Source organism: Rhinoraja longicauda, chromosome 2 (assembly GCF_053455715.1).
Source record: "Rhinoraja longicauda isolate Sanriku21f chromosome 2, sRhiLon1.1, whole genome shotgun sequence".
NCBI classification, from domain to species: Eukaryota; Metazoa; Chordata; class Chondrichthyes; order Rajiformes; family Arhynchobatidae; genus Rhinoraja; species Rhinoraja longicauda.
Genome location: NC_135954.1, coordinates 26,598,697 through 26,610,807, shown reverse-complemented (window position 1 = coordinate 26,610,807; position 12,111 = coordinate 26,598,697). Strand labels below are relative to the sequence as shown.

The following is a 12,111-nucleotide window of genomic DNA, read 5'->3' as shown; positions in this document are numbered from 1 at the left end:
TTCATCGAATCAAAAATTAAAATTAAAATAAAAACAGAAATTGCTGGGAACATTCAGCAGCAGGCAGTATTATGAAGTGTTAATGCTTCAAATAGATACGTTTTCATTGGAGATAGGAAAAGTTAGAAAACAAGCATGTTTTAAATTGCAGAGAAGGAGGAAGGTGGGGAGGCGAAGGGGATGGCTCTGATAAGGTGGAGATCAAGAGATACAGCAGAGATTAATAGGTTCTTGATTAGGAAGGACGTCAAAAGTTACGGAGCTAAGGCAGGAGAATAGGGTTGAGAGGTAAATATACATCAGCCATGATTGAATGGCAGAGTAGACTTGATGGGCTGAATGGCCTAGTTCTGCTCCTATGTTGTGTGGTCTAATAGAAACATAGAAACATAGAAAATAGGTGCAGGAGGAGGCCATTCGGCTCTTCGAGCCAGCACCGCCATTCATTATGATCATCCACAATCAGTAACCTGTGCCCAACTTCTCCCCATATCCCTTAATTCCAAAAGCCCCCCAGAGCTCTATCTAACTCTCTCTAAAATTCATCCAGCGATTTGGCCTCCACTGCCCTCTGTGGCAGTGAATTCCACAAATTCACAACTCTCTGGGTGAAAAAGTTCCTTCTCACCTCAGTTTTAAATGGCCTCCACTTTATTCTAAGACTGTGGCCCCTGGTTCTGGACTCGCCCAACATTGGGAACATTTTTCAGCCCAGTCCTTTTATAATTGTATATCACCCTATAAGATCCCCTCTCATCCTTCTAAACTCCAGTGAATGGAATTTAGAAGGATGGTCCACCAATGGTGATACTGGGTGCAAAGTGAAGGTGAATGGAGGAGATACAAATAGAAGATGAATGAGGTTAGAGGAAAAATACAAAAGTTCACTGAAAATTATGGAAATCTGAAATAAGAGAAAATGTTGGAAATGGTAGATAGAAAAAAAACGAGTTGGCATTGCAGGTTGAGGTATATTACCTCCCAATACTAAAAACTCTTATTTGGTCGTACCTTATCAGTCATAGAGTCATAAAGCACAGAAATAGGCCCTTTGGCCTGACTCGTCCATGCTGACCAAGATGCTCCATCTAAGTTAGTCCCACTTGCCTGCCTTTGGCCCATGTCACCTGTCCAGTGACTTTAAATGCTATTATAGTATCTGACTTCTCTGCAGCTCGTTCCATATACCCACCATCCTCTGAGTGAAAATGCTGCCGCTCAGAATCCTATTAAATATTTTCCCCCTGTGCCCTCTAGTTTGTGAATACTGTGACTGATGAAGGTCAATGTACCAAAGCCTTCTTTACCACCCTATATACCTGAGACTCTATTTCAGGGAACTATGTACTTGTACTCAGTCATGGAATTATACGGGCATGAAAACAGGCTGTCCAGCCCAGCACATCCATACCCACGAGTGGGCACTTATCTGTAATAATCCCATCCTCCTGCCCTTACCCCTTAGCCTTCTTTGTCTTGGCTCATCTAGACAGCCCTTAAAAGCTGTCATGTAATCATTCTCCCACCAATCTCTCTGGCAGTGCATTACAGATGGAACACTTGAATGCTTTATAAAGTAAAATATCTCTCTGTTTGTTCTGCAGACAGGGGCTAATGGACTAATGGACTTTGATAGATTTGCAAGTCATTGTTAGGGAGTGTCACGAGATACCTAAGGATATGTCAGTTGATACCAAGCAGCCCAACATAGTGCCCATAGTTTAAAAGGGCAAAAAATCAAACCCATGCATCTGAAGCACCAACAGATTCATTTTATAATTTCATGTAAAATGGTGGGACTCGTTTTTCAATGAAGTCATAGGGGCGATCTATATGAAAACAAGAGTTAATATAGATTCAGAAGAGGAAGATGTTTTGTTGATTTCTTTGAGGATGTAGCATCACGTAGTAAAGACATGGATGATAATTCTTGGAGACAGGAGAGGCTGCAGATGCTGGAATTTCGATAAAAAACAAAAAACAAACTGTTCAACGACCTCAGCAGGTCTGGCATCATCTGTGCAGAAAAATATGCAAACAACATTTCAAGTCGAGACCCTTCTTCAGACTTCAGAAGACTTGGTCATTCCTAGTCTTCCCGAAGCCACATGACAAAATGTCTTGCAGAAAGATATTAGTTAAAGTCGATGCTGTTGGGATATGAGATTGACTGTAGCTTTGATTGTAATTGGTTTATGTTCTATAGGGATGGGGGTAGGTACTGAATAAAGTAACCTATGGATCAGTCTTGATTAAAGGAAATTAGAAGAAGCAGCATAATTTAGGTGAGTCAGGATGGATATCACTAATTCTTTTTTATAAAAAAGGGTAAAATGATCATATTAGCCACGTTACTGAACATTATTGCTTGAAATATATATTTTTAACATTGGGAATAGACGTCTAGTGATTATGGTACTGTTCTGGAGAGCCTGAGTCTATGCTTACTGTGACGACCACTCAAATGTAATGAAGCCATCTGGTATTACTTGAAGTACATTTCACCCAGCGTTTAAATAGATCAATATGGCAAAGAATTCATACAACATTGCAAAAACTTGAATCAAACAAAGGTTTGCTAAGAATGTTTGATCTTAAAATAGATTTGTTCCTGTAGAGTTAATCTGAGGCGTGATATTGCCATTGTTGGAGTTCCTTTGCAAATGTCTTTGAAATGACTTTTGTAGTAATTCAACAGTCGCATTAAGGATGTCCATACGTTTGATCACTCGTCTCTATATTATTTGTTCCAAATGATTTTTTAAAATGTGAAACAGGAGTAAGAGTTGCTGTGGATGCTGTGTGACATCATTTTAGAGACGGGCAAAAGTAATTAGTGTAAATATGTAAAGCAATCATAGAATCATAGTCATGCAGCACGGAAACAGGCCAATTGGCCCAACTCGTCCAAGATGCCCTATCTGAGCCAATTCCATTTGCCCACATTTGACCCAGATCCACTGAACCTTTCCTATCCATGGACTTGTCCAAATCTCTTTTAAATGTTATTATTGTACCTGCCTTAACAACTTTGCCTGGCAGGTCATTCCATGTACCCCCACTGTGTGTGAAAATGTTGCCCCTCAGGTTTCTATTAAATCTCTCTCCTGTTACCTTAAATCTAGGCCCTCTTTTTCATGATTCCCCTACCCCAGGAAAAAGTATTCACACTATCTATTCCCCTCATAATTTTCTACACTTCTATATGATCACCTCTCAGCCTCCTGTGCTCCAAGGAATAATGTCCTAGCCTGCCCAAACTCTCCCTAGAGCTTAGCCCCTCGAGTTCTGGCAACATCCCCATAAATCGTCCCTGCACTCTTTCCAGCTTAATGGCATCTTTCCTATAGCAGGGTGACCAAAACATAAGACTCTAAGTGCTGCCTCACCAATCAGAGCCATCTTTCTCCCCATGATTAATAATTTTGATTCTACCTCGATAACCAGTGGATGTCACTAATTGTGTGCACTCGTTGTATTTTTTTAACAATTAAACTGACAGGGAATGAACATTGTGCAGTATGAGCTCGTTTTCACATTGCTGTTCAAAGTCTCTAGCTCTCATTCAGATCTTTAGGTAAATCTCACTCCCCCTTATTTTACAGGTCTGAATTGTTTAGCTAGAGTAAAGGGATTCACGGGAGAGAAAACTGTATTCTAGGAAGTAATGGTAAAAAATAAATTAAAGTTTTTTATTCAATTTACCACATGCAAGGGGACGTCACAAAAAACAATACAACAAATGGGAAAGATCTGGCCTAAAAATATAAGCCATGGAAGAGAGAATAGAGACCAAAGGTGTAACAAAATAATTGTTTATTAAATTTATTTAAATCGCCTCAAATCACCTCAGAAAGCACTGTTCAACAAATGTCAAAAAGGTAATCTTGCTACCGACTTTGTGTATGGTATACTCTGCAAATATCAATGAGTTCATGGTCAATTAGTGATGAAGGATTATTGCACTTTGTTGATTGCTGTATCTTGTCCCTTTTTTGTGATTGTTTTAAAATCTTTGACCTTGCTCCTTCTACTCAGAGAGATTTCTTGAAGATCATGAGAATCTTGTGGAAACCTTATCCCACTGGATGCGGGACAGTGAAAACAAACTTATGTTTGTTGAACGACAAGAGAAGTACGCTGCCTTTAAAGATCCACAGGTAAGCAAAAGTCATAAAAAGAGAGCAATTAAAGGGATCAATGCTGAAATTATCAACAACAAAAAACACATTAACCTGCTCATCACGTATTAAATTAACCAAGATGGAATTCTAGGCCAATATTTTATAAAACAATTCTCCAGCTGCTTTGTAATAGAGCACTGACTGAAATCCATGCGTGACTGGCAAGGAGTCAGGAAAAAGATCAGAATCCTTGTATCATGGTTCAGAAGGACAACCTGGCCCTTAATGTCAGCATGGTGAAAGAGTTGGTTGTTGATCCAAGGAAGCAAGGGAATGAACACAACCTTGTCCTCATCAACAGAGGTGCTGTAGAGATGGATGACAACTTTAGGTTCCTAGGGATAATATCACCAGCAACCTACCTGAGCCCTCTCACACTGACACAGGGATCAAAAGAGCACAACTCATTTACTTTCTTAGGCACATGAAAAGATTATGAGATTATCTCGAACTTCTATAGAAGCACTATAGAAAGCGTGATGTCAGGATGCATCTCGGGCTGGTACGGCATCAGCTCTGCTCTTGACCACCTGAGCCTGCAGAGAGAGTGGGGGTGAGACCAGTCCATCACTTCCTCATCATTTCCTTCCACCCAGTCCATCTTCACAGTGTGTTGTGTCAGGAAGGCTGGAGAAGGATTGGCTGCTGCCCAGGCCACTCCCTTTTCTCTCTTCTACCTTCTGGGAGAAGCTTGAAAGCCTAGATGTTCAGACTTACAAACAATTTCTTTCCCCTGAACTAATGATCTCTTTATACCACCTCCACTCCCCAATGTGCTGCATCATAATCTTACTCTTATTCTGTCCCATTCGATTTCTCCACTATTGCACTCAAAGGTTTTTTTGTTTGCACTAGGTCGAATTTATTCTTGTTTCTATCATTACCATTTATAGTTTTTACTCCATGAGGTTCATGCAAACAAGGAATTTCATTTCACCCTGATGCACATGACAATAAACTAAGCTGAATCTAAATGAAAATGAAACCTAATTTAACTTAGTAGAAACAAGAAACTGCAGATGCTGGCTTACACAAAATGGCACAAAGTGTTGCAGTAACTCAGCATGTCATACAGCATCTCTGAGGAACAAAGAGAGGTAACTTCGTGGGTCCCAACTTGAAACGTCACCTATCCGTGTTCTCCAGAAATGCTGTCTGACTAACTGAGTTACTTCAGCACTTTGTGTCTTAGAACAATACAGCACAAGCCCTGCACTTCAACGTGCCTATCTAAAAGCCTCTAAAACACCACTATCGAATCTGCCTCTACCACCAACCCTGGCAATACATTCCTGGCTCCCTCTATGCTGTAAAAATCCTGTCCCACATCTCCATTAAACTTTCCCCATCTCAACTAATCAAGTCTCCTCTCAATCTCTGACCTTGCAGTAAAAACAATCCAAGTCTATCCAATCTTTCCCTGTTGCTGAAACCCACTGTAGGAGTGAATTTTGTACCATACCCATACCCGACTTTACTCAGATAGTCACAGACACAAACTAAAACCGTTCATAGATCAGTGGTGAGTCTATCGAACAAGCCGGTTTATTAAAGGCCTTATCGATGTAAATAGGGAAACCGTGAGAGGAGACTCAACTACTTCAACAAGCCATAGTAACTATAGGATATTTATATCCTCATGACATAATAGTTACTTGTGAAGCTAAAATAAATTATTCTTAAACTGTGACACCTGGTTCTGAACTCCCCCAACATCGGGAACATTTTTCCTGCTTCTAGCCTGTCCAATCCTTTAAGAATTTTATATGTTTCTATAAGATCCCCTCTCATCCTTCTAAATTCCAGTGAATACAAGCCCAGACACCCATTCTTTCATCATATGTCAGTCCCGCCATCCCGGGAATTAACGAAGTGAACCTACGCTTCCCATCCCTCAATAGCAATGATGTCCTTCCTCAAATCAGGAGACCAAAATTGCACAAAATATTCCAGGTGTGGTCTCACCAGGGCCCTGTACAACTGCAGTAGGACCTCCTTGCTCCTAAACTCAAATCTTCTTGCAATGAAGGCCAATATGCCATTAGCTTTCTTCACTGCCTGCTGTATCTGCATGCTGACTTTGAGTGACTGATGTACAAGCACACCCAGGACTCGTTGCACTTCCCCTTTTCCTAATCTGTCACCATTCAGATATAATCCTCCAACACTTTTGCCACCTCCAACGGGATCCCACTACTGGCCACATCTTCCAATCTCCACCCCTTTCTGCTTTCCACAGAGACTGTTCTCTCTGCAACTCCCTGGTCAAATCGTCCTTTCCCACTCAAACCACCCCACCCCCCGGGTACTTTTCACTGCAACCGCAGGATGTGCAACACCTGTCCATTTACCTTCCTCCTTGAATCCATCCAAGGACCCCAACAGTCTTTTCAGATGAGGCAGATGCTCACTTGCACCTCCTCCATCCTCATCTACTGTATCCGCTGTTCCAGGTGTCAACTTCAGTACATCGGTGAGACCGATCTTTTCGTTGAACACCTCTGCTCAGTCCACCTTAACCTACCTGATCTCCCGGTTGCTTAGCACTTTAACTCCCCCTCCCATTCCCAATCTGACCTTTCTGGCCTGGGCCTCCTCCATTGTCAGAGTGAGGCCTAGCGCAAATTGGAGGAACAGCACCTCATATTTCGCTTGGGTAGCTTACACCCCTGCGGTATGAACATTGACTTCTCTAACTTCAAATAACCCTTGCTTTCCCTCTCTCCATCCCCTCCCCCTTCCCAGTTCTCCCACCAGTCTTACTGTCTCCAACTACATTCTATCTCTGTACCACCCACTCCCCTGACATCAGTCTGAAGATGGGTCTCGACCCAAAACGTCACCCATTCCTTCTCTCCAGAGATGTTGCCTGTACTGCTGAGTTACTCCAGCATTTTGTATCTACCATTCAGATAATAATCTGCCTTCCTGTTCTTGCCACCAAAGTGAACGTCACATTTATCCACATTATACTGCATCTGCCATGCATCTGCCAATTCACCCAACCTATCCAAGTCACCCAGCAACCTCATAGCATCCTCATCACAGCTCACACTGTCATCCAGCTTTGTCATCTGCAAACGTGGAGATGTCACATTTAATTCCCTTGTCTAAATCGTTAATATATAATGTAAATAACTGGGGTCCCATCACCGAGGCTTGCGGCACCCCACTAGTGTTGTTCGATAGACTCACCACTGATCTATGAACTGCCATTCTGAAAGGGACCCGTTAATTCCTACTGTTTGCTTCCTGTCTCTCTCCTGTCGCTTCCTGTCCAGTTCTCTATCCATGTCAATACCCTACCCCCAATACTATGTGCTCTAATTTTGCACACTAATCTCTTGTGTGGGACCTTGTCAAAGGCTTTTTGAAAGTCCAGATACATCACATCCACTGGCTCTCCCTTATCCATTCTACAAATAGATACCATAAAAGTTAATGTCCTTGTAGGGAGAATTAATTGTACTCACTAAATGGCGTCCCTCGTTAAAGAGGTTGATCGTTAACCTTTGGGAGACTTGCCTGCTAAACAGTGACAAAGAGCAGTTGAAATCACAAGATTGCAACAGATAAGAATCTATATAAAACTATGAAGGACTATTCTCCCCCGAATAGATAAGAAAACCTGCTTTTCAGCAGAATGTTTCAGCTTTAGCTATTTTAACCACATTCTATGTTGGCCATTTTCCCATCATGCTCCCCAGTATGTGAGCTCCAGGGTTATCTTCCTTATAACTTTCAAAATTCAAACCCCCTCTAATCCAGGCAGCTTCCTGGTAAACCTCCTCTCCAAAGTGCAGCGAGACCTGGGTGTCCTTGTACACCAGTCACTGAAAGTTGGCGTGCAGGTACAGCAGGCAGTGAAGAAAGCTAATGGCATGTTGGCCTTCATAATGAGAGGATTTCAGCATAGGAGTAAAGAGGCTCTTCTGCAGTTGTATAGGGCCCTGGTAAGACCACATCTGGAGTATTGTGTACAGTTTTGGTCTCCTAATTTGAGGAAGGACATCCTTGTAATGGAGGCAGTGCAGCGTAGGTTCACGAGATTGATCCCTGGGATGGCGGGACTGTCATATGAGGAAAGATTGAAAAGACTAGGCTTGTATTCACTGGAGTTTAGAAGGATGAGAGGGGATCTTATAGAGACATATAAAATTATAAAAGGACTGGACAAACTAGATGCAGGAAAAATGTTCCCAATGTTGGAGTCCAGAACCAGGGGCCACAGTCTTAGAATAAAGGGGAGGTCATTTAAAACTGAGGTGAGAAGGAACTTTTTCACCCAGAGAGTTGTGAATTTGTGGAATTCTCTGCCACAGAGGGCAGTGGAGGCCAAATCACTGGATGAATTTAAGAGAGAGTTAGATAGAGCTCTGGGGGCCAGTGGAATCATGGGATATGGGGAGAGCTTGCACACAGGTTACTGTGGATGATCAGCCATGATCACAATGAATGGCGGTGCTGGCTTGAAGGGCCGAATGGCCTCCTCCTAGAAACATTTCTATGTTTCTAAAGCCTCCACATCGTTCCTGAAATGGGGCGACCAAAATGGCATACAATACTCCAAATGTGGCCTAACCAAAGTCCTATAGAGCTGCATTATGATTTCCTGACACATATTCATGAATCACCCTGATCTACAAGCAGAAGGGGGAGATGAATGACATAAGGAATTGGAGACCCATCACATTGTTAAATGTAGACTACAAGATCCTGTCTAAGGCCATCGCCAACCGGGTCAAGTCTGCTCTGGGACGGGTGATCCACCCAGACCAAACCTGTGCTGTACCTGGCAGGAAAATCTCAGACAGCCTGGTGCTGCTGAGAGATACCATTGCCTACGTGCAGGACAGACGGGTGGATGCCTGCCTGGTCAGGACCAGGAGAAGGCCTTCGACAGGATATCGCACACGTACATGAGGGACGTGCTCTCCAAAATGGGCTTTGGGGAGGGAATCAGGAAGTGGATACAACTGCTCTACACCGATATCTGTAGTGCAGTCCAAATTAATGGGTGGGAATCAGACAGCTTCCCCGTCAGGTCTGGAGTCAGGCAGGGTTGCCCTCTCTCCCCTGTCTTGTTCGTCTGTTGCATTGAACCCTTTGCCGAATTCATCAGGAAGGATGCGAGCATAAGAGGAGTGACATTGCCAGGAAGTGGGGGCACTCAGGTCAAGGCCTCCCTGTACATGGACGATGTCGCCGTCTTCTGCTCGGATCCAGGGTCGGTCCGCAGACTGATCAGCGTCTGCGACCAGTTTGAGTTGGTCATGGGGGCCAGGGTAAATCGCAGGAAGAGCGAGGCCATGCTCTTTGGCAACTGGCCCGACCGATCTTCCATCCCCTTCACCATCAAGCCTGACTTCCTGAAGGTGCTGGGGATCTGGTTCGGGAAGACTGAGGCATGTAACAAAAATTGGCTGGAGCGGATAGCCAAGGTGGGGAAGAAGCTGGAGCTGTGGAAGCAGCGCTCCCTCTGCATCACGGGGAAAAACCTGGTCATCAGGTGTGAGGTGCTCTCGGGGCTGCTGTACTTGGCGCAAGTGTGGCCCGTCCCTCCCTCCTACGCCAAGGGGATCACCCGGGCCGTCTTCCGCTTCATCTGGGGGTCGGCGATGGACCGGGTGCGACGAGCCACGATGCACAAGTCGGCAGACAACGGGGGTAAAAGCGTGCCCAACGTCGCCCTCATTCTGATGGCCACCTTCGTGTGCGGCTGCATCAGGCGGAGCATAGAGCCAAGGCATGTGGGCACCAAATGCCACTACCTGCTGAGGTTCTACCTGTCCCCGGTGTTGCGAAGGATGGGCCTGGCGCAGATGCCACGCAATGTGCCAGTCAGCTGGACATTGCCGAACCATCTGTCATTTGTGGAAAGGTTCTTCCGGACCAACACCTTTGACCACAAGTCCATCGGGCAGTGGTCAGCACGGAACGTCCTGCAGGCACTGCAGGGGAATGACTCCATGGATCCTGTGGCGTGGTTCCCAGAGCAGACTGCCCAGCTTGTCTGGCAAAATGCCTCATCGCCAGAACTAACCAACAAGCACCAAGACCTGGCTTGGCTGGCGGTGAGGGGAGCCCTCTCAGTCAGATCCTTCCTGCACCGCCGGAACCTCACTACCAGCGCACGCTGCCCTCGGGACGGCTGCTACGGAGAGGAGACGGTGGCCCACCTCTTCACAGAGTGTGGATTTGCCAAGAGAGTCTGGAGAGGTCTGCAGGGGTCCCTGTCATGATTCATTCCAAGCAGCTCCGTCACAGAGGACTCTGTGATCTACGGACTGTTCCCAGGGACGCATTCCGAGACTGACATCGAGTGCTGCTGGAAGGTCATCAACTCGGTGAAAGACGCTCTTTGGTCTGCCCGATCCTTGTTGGCCTCCCAGCGGAGCGAGCTGTCCGTCAAGGAATGTTGCCGACTGGCCCGCTGCAGACTGCAGGAGTACGTGCTGAGGGACGCACTGAAGCTTGGTGCAGCCAACGCTAAGGCCCTGTGGGGGAGGAGCACAGTCTAGGGTCCTTCCGCTGCTGGACATGGGGGGGCAGTGTGTGGTGGAGACGCCCCTCCAAATAAGGGATACTGGGTAAATGTATGTAAATGTCTAAATGAATGCCTGTATCGAATGTAACCTCCGGAAATGTCGGATGGGCTTGTTTAAAAATATGTTTTGTGAATGATATTTATTATTTGAATAAAGTATTTTTTGATATTTAAAAAAAAAAAAAAAAAAAAAAATGTTCAATGCCCCTAGCAATAAAGGCATATCATACACCTTCTTTACAACCCTGTCTACTTGAGCTGCCACTTTCAATGAGCTATAAACATGGACTCCAAGATCCTTCTGTACATCAATGCTTTTAAGGATCTTGCCATTAACTGTATACTTTCCCTTTACATGCCACCTCCCAGTTTGCTTGGGTTAAACTCCAGCTGCCATCTGTCACAATTTAAGTTAGTTTATTTGAAGAAACATGAAATGTGCAAAATGGGTTGTCAGTGTTGGAAACACCCACCCCAAAAAACATTTGCAAGAAATAGAAAAAGGATTTCAAAGGTTTTCGGAAAAGACAGAGCATTTGATGGGTATTTCTACATTTTATGAATCCATCTTAGGATGGTGACTTTGCCATATTGCTTCCTTGCATCTACATGCTTCAGCTAGGTAGGTCAGCTCTGAAATTGGAAACTCATTTATCATGTGAGCTCAAATACATTGAAGCATTTAGAGAACACATGCTTTGATGATGTGCTGACTTTAATATGTCATCTCAAGATAATTGTGAATAAGCAAAGTCACTTACACAAATCTTGATCATCCATCCAGAAGGTTGCATTTTCTGGGAAGGTGTCATGGGAATGGGAGTGGGTGTTATAGACAATAGACAATAGGTGCAGGAGTAGACCATTCGGCCCTTCGAGCCAGCATCGCCATTCACCGTAATCATGGCTGATCATTCTCAATCAGTGCCCCGTTCCTGCCTTCTCCCCATATCCCCTGATTCCGCTATCATTAAGAGCTCTATCTAACTCTCTCTTGAAAACATGCAGAGAATTGGCTTCCACTGCCTTCTGAGGCAGAGAATTCCACAGCTTCACAACTCTCTGAGTGAAAAAGTTCTTCCTCATCTCCGTTCTAAATGGCCCACCCTTTATTTTTAAACTGTGGCCCCTGGTTCGGGATTCCCCCAACATCGGGAATATGTTTCCTGCCTCTAGCGTGTCCAACCCCTTAATGATCTTATATGTTTCGATAAGATCCCCTCTTATCCTTCTAAGTTCCAGAATAAACAAGCCCAGTCGCTCCAGTCTTTCAACGTACGACAGTCCCGCCATTCCGGGCATTAACCTCGTGAACCTACGCTGCACTCCTTCAATAGCAAGAATGTCCTTTCTCAGGTTTGGAGACCAAAACTGCACACA

The 12,111-nt window shown here is 44.5% G+C and overlaps 1 protein-coding gene across 1 annotated transcript in view; it reads left to right on the top strand.

Moving 5' to 3' along the window:
• Positions 1 to 12,111, top strand: part of apbb1ip (amyloid beta (A4) precursor protein-binding, family B, member 1 interacting protein) — a 112,460-nt gene that overhangs the window by 78,943 nt on the left and 21,406 nt on the right. Inside the window, exon 7 of the mRNA XM_078427607.1 lies at positions 4,039 to 4,160. Coding sequence (XP_078283733.1) covers positions 4,039 to 4,160 — 122 coding nt within the window. The remainder of the gene's footprint in view (positions 1 to 4,038; positions 4,161 to 12,111) is intronic.